The 14,675-nt window shown below is 41.0% G+C and overlaps 1 protein-coding gene across 1 annotated transcript in view; it reads left to right on the forward strand.

Annotated features, from left to right (window-relative positions):
• GPC6 (glypican 6) overlaps positions 1–14,675 on the forward strand; it is a 1,108,844-nt gene that overhangs the window by 1,014,268 nt on the left and 79,901 nt on the right. The window contains exon 6 of the mRNA XM_034665372.1: positions 2,335–2,478. Within this exon, the coding sequence (XP_034521263.1) occupies positions 2,335–2,478 (144 nt within the window). The remainder of the gene's footprint in view (positions 1–2,334; positions 2,479–14,675) is intronic.

Raw genomic sequence — 14,675 nt, forward strand, 5'->3', positions numbered from 1 at the left:
TACTGAAGTCACCTTAAAAATCCAAACCTGATATACATAACAAAAGGCTACTAGGCTATATTGACTTACTCCCATTCTGTATAATTAACACTCAAAAGAAAAAAAAAAATCAAACAAGCGGTAAGGTTTTCTGTTATGATGAGGTATCTCCCCTGGGGCCCTAATATTCTTTCAGGGCATTTCTTGTTCCTTTGATTTAATTTAAACCAGTAAGCCAGCTATTTCCCAAAGGGCAAATTAAGAAGGTCCTGTTAACTCTTTCAGTGCCCCAACTCAAGAAATCCCAGCAAGGCCATTAGCATTGTTTTGCCTTAGGCTTTACACTTTCTAAAAGTCAGCTGTCATATTCAGAACAATCCAAAATAGCACACTCAACAAAACCCTGGAGCTTTGGAAATGTTAATGCCTTCCATCAGCAATGACCTTGCCACTGGGAAGTGATTTAGGCACTAGGGAGAAAAGGGCCCACTATCTTTATCATGCTGGTTTACACCATCAACTTCAGAAATTGCGTGAGCGAAGAATAATCAATAGCGTGTTAAGACCAATCTCGGAGAATGCCAGGACAGAGTGCTCTGGCTCTGCAAAATGCTGAGTTGAAGGAGAACTTTTGAATGCAACCAAAGAGGAATTAGCTGGAGTGGTAACACCAAATGAATTGTGCCTGAGATGGAATTTGTCATTGGGCATGGCACTCCAAGGGCTCCTGTGTACTTCCGTGGAATCCCATAATATGCCTGATGAAAAATGCTTATTTTAGAGGAAAGCAGATCGAATCACCAAACCGAAAGGCATGCATGTACTCTAAACACACACACGCTCATGCGCGTATGCGCGCACACACACACACACACGCAGGTTCAGAATTAGCTGACACACATAGTCGCAGAGTTTACTGAAATAAGTAACTAAGAATAGAATCACCACCTCCTGTGGATAAATGGAAGAAACGTCAAGTTCAACTTCATCAAAACTTCCTGAAAATGTGACTAGAGTTTTTGTCATTCTAGTAAAGGTATTGCCTCTTGATAACCAGCAGAGAGTAGGAAGCTTCTAAAAACAGCCAAGGAAGTGTCCCCACCCCACCCTGAAATCACTGTGGGAAAGAACTGGCTACTTGGTCCCTAGGATCATTACACTGAAATGTTTGATTTCCCACAGCAAACCTAACCGTGACATGCACAGCTGTCAACAACAAAATTAGAGGGAACTGTCATTATAGGGATTTTTCACCACGTTGGCTTGTCCTATTTCCGCACCTTTGCTCCAAAGAGTGTTTTCAAAGAACTCTTGCAGTACTGGTTTTCCTTATTCACAGCGGGGCCACTCAGGTTATGTGGTCTAGGATGCTAGACACAACATACATTTGTCGCCATAACAGGAATCCCATTCAGATATTTACTAAATGCCAAATTCAAGTACATGAAAATGTCTCGGTCACGTTCATTTAGTCCTGACATCATCCACAATGTAGCAATTACAATTCCTATTTTTAATACAGTCGATGTTCATTATCTGTGATCGTTCTGTCTCATAACGTGGCTACAAATACTGAATTAGCAAATACTGAACTGCTGGAAACACAGGGTTAGGCTCCTGCAAGCTTTTAGCCGCCTTTTGGTCAACCCACCAAGAGGCAACTTACGTGTATTTCTTCTTAAAGACACCTTATTTAATATATACTGTTGATTCATTAACATTGAACTCATGGCCAAGTGCACCAGAACTTCTGCCTGAACAAGGTTTATCCAACACATATATTTTCTCCATATGGCACATCACAGCCCCTTGTGCTCAGGAACACCAGACAGCACCGCAGCACTAAGCTTGGGGGCCTCTTAAACAGGGAAATTGCCAAGGAAAAGCACAAGAATGTGAAAAACGGAGCACTAAAGAGGCCACAGAAAGGACACTGGTTTTCAGCATGTGAGCTGCAACAAGAAGGCCGACCATCACTTTGTTCGGCTTCAGCTGGGAGCATGCCTGGAGGGCCACTCAGCTCTTGTCTACAGAAGCGCGTGACTTTTGATTTGGGGCTTGCAAAATAATTTTAGAGAGTAGGCAAATTTGCAAATACGGAATCCATAAATAATGAGGACTGGCTGTCTATGTTGAAAACAAGAGTCAGGGCATACAGTCAGGCACCCCACCTCTGTCTAGTCAGTTCTTCCTGTTATATTAGCAGTTGGTGTCGTTTAAATTTACAGATTAGAGTTTTCTGGAGGTAGGAGTCCCATGAAAAATGGGAAAACCATTGCATTGCATGCTTCCGCACCAGGGTCTTAGGAAGAAACTCACTGTGTAACTTTCTTGACCTTTCAATGGTTCTTCCAGGTCTTTCAGGGGTGTGGCCAACCCAAACCTGCTCCAGCCCTCCGATCTGCTCGCTCAGCTCCGGAAAATTTTAATACGCGGTTCAGGCCTTACAATCCTGAGGAGAGACCCACAACTGCCGCAGGCACGAGCTTGGACCGGCTGGTGAGTTCTCTCGGACTGATGGCCATTGTGCGCACTTTCTGTTATCGAGGTTATTCTTCAGGAGACATGATGGGACTCTGAAAAAGTTGGTTGTAAAAGTCATCTCATTCTTATATCTGCTCCTGGTCTTAATTAGAATATTGAAAAATAATGAGATCTTCCTTTTAGGTCATGAATTAGATTATTTAAGGCGTCTTATCACTATTAATCCACTCATGCAGTGGCCAGATTTTCAACTTCATATTTCTTCTGAAATATTAATCTGAAGACTAAGTTACTATATCTTCCAGAGATATAATTACAATAGCACATTTCTTACTCACCTGCTTCTGTTATTTATTCAGTGTAATTTTATCATGCCTTCTGGTGTGTAAAGTTTTCTGTTTGAAAGACCTTGCCAAGAGACCCCAAGTCAATGTTACTACCATTTTCTTTTTCTTTTTTTGTGTGTCTTTTAAAAGTTGGAAGCCTTAACAATGTCACTCTTTGATCCACTTAAATGTGTATCAGGGCACCAAATGATATCTATCAGCAAAGCAATTCACTTGGAGAATACAACCATAAACATAGTAAACACATTTTTTAAATGTCTTAAAAATCAAATTTTGCCATAAAAAATGAAAAGCTCATAATTTCAAAGAAATACTGCCAGATTATTTTCAATGCAATTTATAGCACTATAAACAATTTATATACCTGTAATTGTTAGCACTGTTAATGTTGCCTTGCCAATTATCTTGATGTAAAATTAACAGATAAAAACCTTAAGGTCATAAAATACCTGAACCACATCTGATTATGTCATATAAACTCAGATCTCAAGGATTTCTGATTATGAAAATACTTTTATTAGTCACTGTCATAAATTACTTTATCACTTTAGTTAATATCCTTCCACACTGTAGGATTCATATGATTAAATTGGGTGAGTTTGGCCTCCACGTAAGTACATCTCAGCATCTCTGTCTATAAAAATCAAATGTGCTTACAACATAAAGGCCTATCCACGAAGAGCAAAAGTGAAGGGGTAAGTGGAGTCATTAGCTGCTAAATTGTGTTATAAATCTATTACTGTTTATTAACAAATAAAACCCCACTTCGGTGTAGGTTTCGAAAAAGGAATCATCTGGGTATTGCTTCAACCTTCTATGTTACCTTGGTCATGTCTATTCTCTGTTCACAGTTTCAGGAAGAGTTTAAAAGTAGTCACCTTTCTTCTTTTAAACAACCAAGTAGATTCCCCTGAACCACTAGCCAGTTGTTTTAAAGAAATGATGGCTGTCATGAGAGTCCATTGTTAGAGTTTTTCCTTTACAAACTCCTCTGTCTATTAAGATCCTTCTCACCAAAGCACAAATGGTGAGTATGGGTTTGAGTTCTCTCACTCTCTCTCTTTTTTTTTTTTTGTTTTTTCCATTTTAGTTGGCTCTAACTTAGTTATTGGAATAATTCAGGCTTTTTGGAATTTTCATAAATTCTAATTTAAGAACTGGGGCACGGGGCAAGATGAGTAATTCCTAGCAATCTGCTGTACAACATTGTGCCTGTAGATAACAGTCCTGTCTCATGCACTTGAAAATCTGTTAGGAGGGTAGCTTTCATGTTAAGTGTTCTTACCACAATCAGTAAAATGTAATAACAATTTGGGTGCATTATGCACTTAGTTAAAATTGGATTGAATTGGATCAATAGAATGATATCTACGATGACTAATTAATGTTTTTTTCCTTTGAAACAGAAGCACAGTTTTCTCTCCTCCCCAGGAGAAAAAGACACACACACACACACACACACACACACACACACACACACTCAAACAGGGGAAGTAGAGCAAGAAAAATATTTTTCTCAAGACAGCAGTATGTATGCAATTTAGCACAATCTAAATAAAACATCAATGCTTTGAGATTGTCATGTGATATATCTGATAGATAAGGAAATTAGAATTTGAACCTTCTTTTAGAAAGGAAATTCATTGATGATCTTCGAAATGCCCCAAATATAAAGGTCTTGAAGAGTATTGGCAAATAGCAAACTGATTTAGGCTCTTCTGTTTTTATGCACCCCCCAAAATATACTTTAATCAAATTTTTTCTGAAAAGAATCAGTAATGGTTAATCATATAATCATGGGTAAAAACCAAGGACCAGACTGAGTACATAAGGGCCAGATTCAGTGCATAGGAATATAAATCAATAAGTCAGTTTTATTCTAAAATGTTCTCTGACAGCACACGGTACTTAACTTCCTCATAGGTGTGACTTCAGGCTCTATAAGAGAGAATGGCAGATTTATTAATGTTTTATTGAATTAAATTCCCAAATTGTAAGAATTAGTGATTTGTAATTCACAGCCAGCCATCAACTGACCCGGAGTCACTTCCCCAGTCCCTAAGGGCAAGGGGCTGTTTCCACATCAAAAGGAACTATGTACGGTTATTCTTGAGAAACACAAATTAAGCCCAAAGCTCACATCAGGATCTTCGTTTGCAGCCTTTGGCTCCCGCAAGGCTTTCTTCCTTTTGAGGGTTCAATGTATTTCTGAATAGTGGAAAGGTAAAGCGGTTACCTTAGACCGACTGTTCATATGACAGCTTATATGTCAACAGTCAGACCAAATCATCTTCAAGATGCATGCATTGGTAAATTCTCTTGATGGGTCTGCCGTATATTACAGCCTATTTTGACTGTTTATAAACAAGTCTCATGTTACCTACTCCTGTTTTAATTTTCTCCTGAAAAGATGTTTCCTGAATATTTATAAGAAGCGTGTGTCCCAGAAAAGGCGGATAATTGGAAAAGACTTCCCTTAATTTCTCTAAGTGTTTCAGCAGAGAATATCCTTCAAGGACAGCATCAAAAGAATATCCCAGTCACCCCACTGCTTTTGCCAAAGTGAAAAATAACTAAATTGTAAAGCTCTTGGGGCGTTGCTTCTTACTACCACTTAAAATGAGTACCTGTGTTAATTAACTTTGGAGTCTTTTAGTCAATGTTCTTATATCAATTATCGTAAAGCTATTTTTTATATGAACTGGTACTTATGGGGGTGTTTTTAGAAGTAAATCTCCTAACCCTAACCTGGGCAAACTGCTGCTAGAACTTCTATAGAATAATTAAAAACAAAATTCTTTCTTAAAAATACATCAATTCCACCATTTAACCTCTATTAGGTGTTTAAGGAACTTATAAATTCCTTTATATCCCTAGGAAGCTTTTCCCTTTGTTCCTCTAAAGTTAATATGGGCATAAAAATCAGTTTAGGTAGTCAGTGGCTTTCAGACATTCTACCCTGAAGTTATTTTTATTATCCAATAATGAATGAATACACTTGCATAAATTCAGCTGCTGATGAAAAGCTGACTCATCAAAGACTATCACAGTCCTTCCTGCAGCACCCATGGTTTGTTGAAGGTACAAATGCCATCAAATATTTTGGTTAACAGATTGGTGCCCCATGGTCACATGTCTTTACTGTTACCAACACCCACCCCAGCGGCCCTCTGTCCCTGCCTACTGTTACTGATTTTCAGTTAAATAGGCCAGAGGTGATTATTTGCAAAAGATTGATTTTTCTTCCTTTTTTTCTTAAATTTATACTTCATGAATTCTCTTACATAATTTAACACGAAACTATGAGTTTTTTTTTTAAAGAAACTTCCACTGGAATGTCACTGGAAGTAAAAACTGTTAAAAATACATGAACCTAAAAGAGCTCGATTTTGAAGATCCGAGAATACAGAGATATTTCAGATTATCGTCTGTGAAAGACAATTAGTTGTACAGCTCAGAAAATTGAGCATGACATGCTCTAGAGCTCCTGGACACACTGGGCAGGGAATGTTGGTTATTTACTCCAGTGGACTCATCAGAGCAAAATATACTTTAAATCATGTATCTTAGAGGAATGTATTTTATAAAAGTAGATTTCAAAGAAAAAAAAACAGACACATGGAAGTTAATTCATCAAGTTGGTGATGATTTAGACCAATGACCCTGCAGTAAGTATTCAACATTGTACTGTGTTGTACAGGCTTCTCGAACATTCTCCTGGTCATTCTGAGGGAGTTTGGGGCGGGGGTGGGGGGAATGCCAGCCCTATAAAGCTAAACGTTATACTTGTGCTGTGCTATTATGTATAGAATAATCTCTCTTTCTTTTTCCTTTAAATTTGTTTTCCTCTTGCTTCCCAGAGGATTGTGTGGAGGACAATGCAACATAGTGTAAGCTCTGGTCTTCTTTTTTCTTACTCTCATCCTCATTTGTCTTCATACAGTCATTTCAGAGAGTTCTTGAGAAATTCCACCTCCACTTTCCCTGTCCAGACTAAAGCGCGTTGAATACTGCGCATGACCGATGGGTTTAGAGGCTTCCTCTCAGCTTGGTATTTATGGTTAACAACCATTTTGGTATTCCTTCCCAATGGCAAGGTTTTCAATCTAAGCTTTGTGTTAGACTAACTCATTTGGTGGCTGATTTAAATTCTGTCCCAATGTTCAGACTATGTGTAGTCTGCCTGAAAAACTAGCTCTTCCCTGATAGAATATATTGGCTTTTTTCTTCTTGCGCTGAGCGAATAATTAGTTCGCTAATAATAACAACAAACCAACATCAGCTGTCATGCATAAGGAGCTAATTTTTCCATTAGCGAGGACAGAGAATTTAGGGGGTTAAGAAATTGTTTGTGGTATGGGTTGTTTACTCTTTTTTTTCTTCCTTCTTGGATTTACTGATGTCTCATAGAGCGTTCAGGGAGGGCGCCCTGGGTATATCTTAGTACAGTGTGGTTTGTGTTGGGGCTGAGGACGGACGGCACACCCAGGTTATCTTACCTGACTTTATATATTAACCATAATAATCAGAGAGTTAAATTTTCTAATCTGGTTTTCATACTACCATCCCATGCTGATAATACCTTTTCATAACGTTCTGAACTCTGCACAGCATTGTGGACCCAGGAGAGAAGATGACTCTTACCTGCAGAGCACAGATTTATTCACGCGGCACGCCTATGACATCATAGCGCTCTGTGTCTGCCTGGCCTTCAATTCAGGCAGTGAATTCCTCTGTTAAAATTCATTTCCTTAAAAGGAAATTGTCCCCTGAGTTATATTCCCATTCATCATCACAGTTCTCTGAGCCCAGGGCAGGTTGAATGAGAAAGGAAAGTGAAGAGGTAAATCTGGAGCAGGAATACTCTGGAAGAGGAGACCTTGAAGAAGGAACAGGGAAGACAGATGGCTTAGGGTCTTCTGATGCTACATGGGAAATGGGGGAGCAAACGTCATGGGAGGACAAAATTAGAGTAGTTCCAGCTCGGATCGTATGCGCCTACCCTTCCCAGCAACATCCTCCTGATACTTCTAGGTTTTCCAGCCGTTGAGCCAGTCCAATCACCTTATCTTACGGTTATCAGGGGCCCTGTAGATTTCCCCCAAGAGGAATATTATTGGAAGGAACGTAAATCATAATATCATCCTCCACCCCCACCCTGTCTGCTGGACTTTCCTGCTGGCCTCCTATATCTTCGTTCGCTGGGCCAAAAATACAGTGTTACTTTTGAAATTCACTGGTTTGCCATTGGTGCTAAATATGAATTATTGATGTTATTATGTATAGATTTAAGAACTTGCAAAATATCAAGTTATGCACTTTATTATTCTGAAGCGAAATAGACAAAGCAACTCAGTTTCTGGTATCATTCCTGCCTGATGGTTAATCCCAGTTTCAGAGTAAAATGCTGGTCATAAAAATGTTCTTCTCTGCTCTTTGGGGCCATTTTGGTGTGATTTAGGATGTCTTGGTTGTAAGGATTCAGGGAAACTGTCTGTTGTTCATTTTAAATTGCCATGGCATTTCGTTGTCACCTCAAAGGATTCTGCATCTGGCTAAATCCACTATTTTGCATTTCAAAAGGATGTCAGGCTGTATTTAAGAAACTGCTTTATTATCTAGAGCCTCAGCTGCTGTCTTTAGGTGAAACTGATATTTCCTACCTTCCACCCAGACTCGCACACACACACACACACCTCAGTCTCTGCTTGGCCCGAGTGGGAAAAAGTAAAACCTCAATAACAACAGTAAACCAGATTCTCCACTTTAATTAGTTTTCTAAAGATAAATGGGTCAAGGCCAGACTGGCTTTCAGCCTCTGCTGCCGCTGCATAAATTATGCTCCATTCAGCCCAGCAAACAAATGGCTACTGCTCAATCCACTTCAAATTGTGAACTGCCCAGTCTTGCCCGAACCTGCTTTATCTCTTTACTGCAAAATCCCACCAAGACACCCCAGTTTCATTTTCAATGAACCCTTGGTAATAACAGCAGCAAACTACAGCGCGCTTTCAGAGCAGGGAGAAAATACGAAACATTAAAACCAATGTCTCATTCCGTCTCGGTGCCTGCCCTTCTCCGGGCAACAGCAGCAGCCAGCAGTAGCTGGGACAGCAGCCTGACACAGGCTTCCTTCCATCTAAGAGGCTTGCGGTTGATGAGGCGCAGGTGGGAATAGCATAAGACACACATAGAGAAGGGCGGCTTATCTGAAGGATATTCTGCTTATTCCATGGGCTTGGAGGATTCAGTGGTATGCCCTGTTGGGAACCTGGATAGAATGTCCACTCCTGATGTGCAATTTTCAGTTCATGCCTAGTGGACAGTGGACTGGTTTTACATCCTGGAGAAGCTATTCTTTCAGGAATGTGGAAGAATAGTGAAACTGGAAAAGCGTAGACCTCCCTTTGAGCTCAGGCTAGGCTGTGTTCAGTTGCATTGGGCTGTATGCCTCAGGGAGAAACAAAAGGGACCATCCCACTGGCCGCGTTCCTCCCTGGGAGATGCTGAAGCCCGTTCTGCCCCCACTTCTTTATGGCACGTTCAGAGACTCACATGGATTCTCAATGAAATAAACGATGGAATAAAGTCATGCCACCCGTTTTAAAGGAAGGGGGACCTGTTGCACCATTTAGGTATAAGTAAGTGGTCCTTACAACCATTTGGGGGGGAATTTGACCAACCAAGCCATTTTCAACTCTTTTAAACTGTACTTTGTCCTCAGAAATATTTAAGCTAGAGCTTTGCTGACCTCTGACTATGTCATAAGCATGAAATGTTATACTTTCAGATACCAAATACGGCTATACAGATTTTCTTTCTGTTTGATGGTATGCTGATATGCTGGCTTTTCCCTTCAGACATGAACGTTTCTTTCAGAATTTCTAGACTGTAGCTAAACCCAGATTGGTGCATCCTTTATGCCTCAGTCAATCACCAATGTGAAGTCCTGGCTTCTTCTCCGCTGCATAGCACTTAGTAGAACTAGCTACCACACACAGTCTGTATCATAGCCTGTTGTTAGTGCTGGCATCATCAAAAAGGCAAGAGTGACTATTTGCAAAAAAGCATAGCTTATCAAACCTGTTAGACACACTCTGTCTCCTCTAGGGAATAGTATCAAGTATAGAGTCCATAAAGTGTTAGGAAAAAGGAGTTTGATTTTGTAATCTACAATAGATTATGCCAATAAAGAATACATGGAAGATATATTAACAAATGAATTATCATTGACCAAATATGCAAATGGAAAACATTAAAACATCTGTAGCATCTTTGGGATAGGCTAGCCTATATCTCACTCTCCCTTCTTAAGCCAGAACTTTTTGCCCATCTCTTGAACAAATTAAACAGAAACTTTCTTGTCAGTTCTGAACCAGTCTGCTGAGAAAGTACATTTTTCCTTTATCCAGCTATGTAATAAGTGTTTTGGTGACTTGAATATGAAAGCCTGAATAGACGGGCCATACTAAACTACTTAAACCACACCTTTTAAAATACATGTTCAGGAGAGGCATTCAGTTGACATAGATCTTTTATTAACTTATTGAGCAGTTTAAAGAACCTTCTCTTTGTCATGGAAACTCTGCAGTAATTTTTCTCATAGCTGTCTGAGATATTCGCACCACAACTCCCAAATGTGATGTTCCCGCTTATAAGAGATAGAGCTGAAGAAATGGGATTTTTCATAAATACCAGTTTTGATGTATTTGCTGTATAATCAATCAGCTTTTAACTGACTCTGGGGCCTATGGAATACATTTTAAAGCACTGGGAATTTGGCTATTCCCATAACATACTTGGACACTCTTTACTGCTAGCAATAAACTTCAGGCATAAACATTGTAGAGAAAACCAGATGAAAAGAAACCTGTTTGAGTGAAAATTGACTTCGCTTCATAAATGTTAAAGGTAGAAAGATATCTGCAATACACAATAATTTTATTACTTAAGCTCATTCATAGTCATTATCGTCAAAGGCTCTGACTTCATGGGTATTTCCTAACACCTAAAAGACTGGCCAAGCTATTAAAAAAAAAAAGAAAAGTCAGGTTGACAGTAAATGAACAGCGAGCAGCTGCAACAGCACCACGATATTGCTGGTTAACAAATAATTTTGGGGGGGTGGCGCCTGGGTGGCTCAGTCGTTAATCCTCTGCCTTCGGCTCAGGACGTGATCCTGGCATTATGGGATCGAGCCCCGCATCAGGCTCCTCCGCTGGGAGCCTGCTTCTTCCTCTCCCACTCCCCCTGCTTGTGTTCCCTCTCTCCCTAGCTGTGTCTCTCTCTCGTCAAATAAATAAATAAAATCTTAAAAAATAATAATTTTTTAGAAGTTGGGTTTGGGTAATATCTTGGGGAGCTTTGCCAATACTTGATCGATCCTGATAAGCTGAGCTAGGCAATATGTGGCACCTACAGACACCCCCAAAATAGCTTACAAAGAACACAAGTGTATTGCTCGTTCATGCCAGGTATGCTTTATGGCTTTTCTGTGGGTCACCTGCACAGGATCCTCACCCTGACTCCAGGACCCAGGGTCACAGCGCAGCTGTCATCTGGGGCTTCACCTGTTACAGTAGCGGGGCAAGTGAGAATGTGGCAAAGACAACTACCGGAGTCTCCACCTAGAAGGGGCACAGCACACGGCTCATGGCTCAATGGCCAAAGGGGGTCACGTGACCAAGCCTAGTGTCAAGAAGGCGGGGACGTGTGTCCCTCTGTGTCTCACATAGGGCGAAAACGGACATGTGAACGAACGCTAATATTGTCATCCACAAAGAGGTACGACCAAGGCAAGATTTTTAAGTTGATAAAAATCTACCTCATTACTCTCTCCAACTCTAAGACAAACCTTACACAAAAAAGAAGACAAAAACCATTCATTTCCACAAATATTTATCGTGCACTGATTTGAACCCAGGATAGGTGGTTAGAGCATAATCGAGGAGCTCATTACACTTTGGGGAACGCCAGGCAAAACTAGTTATAATTCCACGCAGACTAGATACTGGTAAAGATTGCGCTTAAATTTTTTTACACTCCTCAGAGAATTCTAAGTCTTTGTTACAAAGGCAGTGTCTATATTGCCCTAGAAAACCAGCATCTCTTTGGAAGTCAGCTTGATTTTTAGTGTCAGATGGCTTTTTTTGCCTATCTGAACTTTGAGTTCAATCATAATTCAACCAGAGCAAAGGAGTCCCACTCCAAATCTTAGGACAGTATCTCAAGGGAGGAGATAGAAGCTGTTGCCAGCAAGTAGTAGAAAAATAGCAGTAGAAAACCAGAATGAGCAAAGACTTTTTTATTACCGGCATTTAAGTGTCTTTCAGATCCAGACTATATATATTTTAAATAAAGCCTCGATATTGCATTTTGTGAATGCTGCTCTTGTCTGACTTGATGTCATGTTTGCTTAGGCAAAGCAATTTTTCTGCTCTTCTCCTTTCTGGGTCAACCTAGTTGGAGCAAATCAAATTGTTTTCCCTCTCTCTTTCTTTCATACATCATCATTTAAGATCACCAAGAATTCGAGTTCTGGAACCTGCCCTTGTCTCCTTTTACAATATCTGTTTATTTCTGAACAGCATTCATGAAGGAGAATACTTTTCACAGGTTAATCAGAGAAATTGCATAGGCTGACAGCAACAGCAAACTTATTGATTGCAATGAAAGTCTCAGGAAAGTGTGTGCCATTGGCTTCTGCGTGGAATTATTTGCAAAATCGTCAAGCTCTGATTCAGCTGGAAGAAAAATTACAATATAAATTTATATATTATTTGTGTAACGAGGCAAGAAAACAATGACTTTGTAAGTTTTATTCTAAGGGATTTTGACCTAAGAAAACTCCCCCACAGCAGCCTGCGTTCATTTCGGTGAAGAACACTCATCTCTGCACTTGAAAAAGCCGAGCATTTCCTTTGCCTGCTCTTTGCAGCTCCTTGAGTGCTAGAGAAAAGGGGTAAACACGAAGCAACTAGACTAGCTCTGGGAAGAAAACATAAAGGCAGCAAACTGCCTTAATTGATCTCACATAAAATCCAAAAACCCAGAGGCTATCTTTAGTGCAAGACATGTCCTCACGAAGATGTTTCCAGTTACTCAGGAAAATCAAATCTTCTTTATACAACAGTCTTCGAGGAACAAGAAATATTTCATTAGGATTTTAATGGTGGGGGCTCAAGCAAAGGCAGCTTCCTCCTCTCTTCTGTCAAGATTTCTTGACTAAGAAAATAAAACAAAAAGCCCTTTACGTATTTTTCTGTTAAAAAAAAAAAAACACAGTTTGGGGGTGAGAAGTAGAATGAATCCTTAGGAATATTTTTTGAAGCGGATTTTGGATAACTTGGATCACAGTGTAACAGAGAAGACTCTGTGTGTGTGTGTGTGTGTGTGTGTGTATTTTTTAATTGTGATACACTTCTTGCGTCCAGCAGTCGTAAGCGAACATCCCAGAGATTGTTACAGTAATTTATCAAATCATAGTTGAAGCATGATACTTTCATATAAATGTCTGTGATTCATTGCTATTTTTTACAATTCAAAATCACCTAGCTGTGAATGAAAGGGGCCACTGCTGCCTGCTAGATTAAGCACAGCTGTTGTTCCTATTATCATGAACAACATCTAATTTCAAAGATCTCGGTTATTCATTGCGATGTTGGCTCTAACACACAGCCTGTCCAGCCTGTCGGTAGGCTTCTTACTCTTCACAGAAAGTGGCTGGTCTGGCCACAGGCTTCGGCATTCGGGGAGAGCTGAGGCCACGAAAGCTTTCTCGGAGCCTTTCGGCCGAGTCTCTGGGGACAAGCAGAGAAGCACGAGCTCCCGCCGGCTTCCACTTGGTTGTCAAAGGGCGTGAACACTGGCGCTTTCTCTCTAAGCTGCGGCCACAGGGCAAGATTCCAATAAAAAAGTCCCAGGCTGCACGTTGGGGAAGCTGATAAGAGAGTTGAGTTCTAGGAAAGTATCTGGGAAGCCCGCCGCTAAATGGTGGATGCAAATCAGCCAGAGGAACGGTGGAGCACAGGGCGGGGGAGGCACCTCGTGTCCCGCCACATACTCCTGAGCGCTGCGCCCACGACTCGGCCGCACGTCACCACCGAGGCCCGACACGGAAAGGCTTGGGTTAAAAACAAGCCAGACAAGAGGGAAGTTCTCGCGGAGGACGTGAAAACCCAAATTAAGGGGCTGAATCCGATGCGAAGGTGAACAGCATCTGAAATAGCCTTTTTGAAAAAATTCACTGGAGGTGAACACAGAGACGAGCCGTGGGCAGTAATTTAACTGTAAAATGATCAGCGCCTGGAGAGGAGATTTGACAATGGGGGATGACAAGGGGAAGAAGGATCGTACAGCGCTTCTTCCTCTGTCTTGACCTCTCCGCTTCTACAAATAAAAGGAGAAACAAAGGCACAAAGTTTTTAAGATTTGCCCAGGGACAGAGGCAGAGCAAGAACCCGGCTTCTTACTGCTACCCGGGATTTACGTCCACCCAGTTGTCCCGCCTGCCTGTCTTACGAATGCACCATGGCTCCAGACGGAAGCGGGATCCGCGCAGCAGCCTGTCCCGGTGCGCACGTGTGGAGTGCTTTGGAAGAGAGCAAGGTGCTCACGTATGGTACCTTGTTTGTAAAGCTTGAAACAACAGGGGCCAGCTATTTGATGTCTCCCTTGAAGAGACTTCCAGTGCTGGCTTTCTGTTTCCCAGGGGTGGTGTTACAATGCTCTTGGTGTCTGTGATGCCTCTACTGCCATCAAAGGTCAAACAGGAGGTACACAGGCATTTTTGTGGGTGTACTGATATTTTGTCTCTTCTTTCTTGCCCGCAGTACTTTCATAAGATCCTCTGTTTGGGGGGGGGGG

Source organism: Ailuropoda melanoleuca, chromosome 7, assembly GCF_002007445.2.
Source record: "Ailuropoda melanoleuca isolate Jingjing chromosome 7, ASM200744v2, whole genome shotgun sequence".
In the NCBI taxonomy this organism is placed as follows: Eukaryota; Metazoa; Chordata; class Mammalia; order Carnivora; family Ursidae; genus Ailuropoda; species Ailuropoda melanoleuca.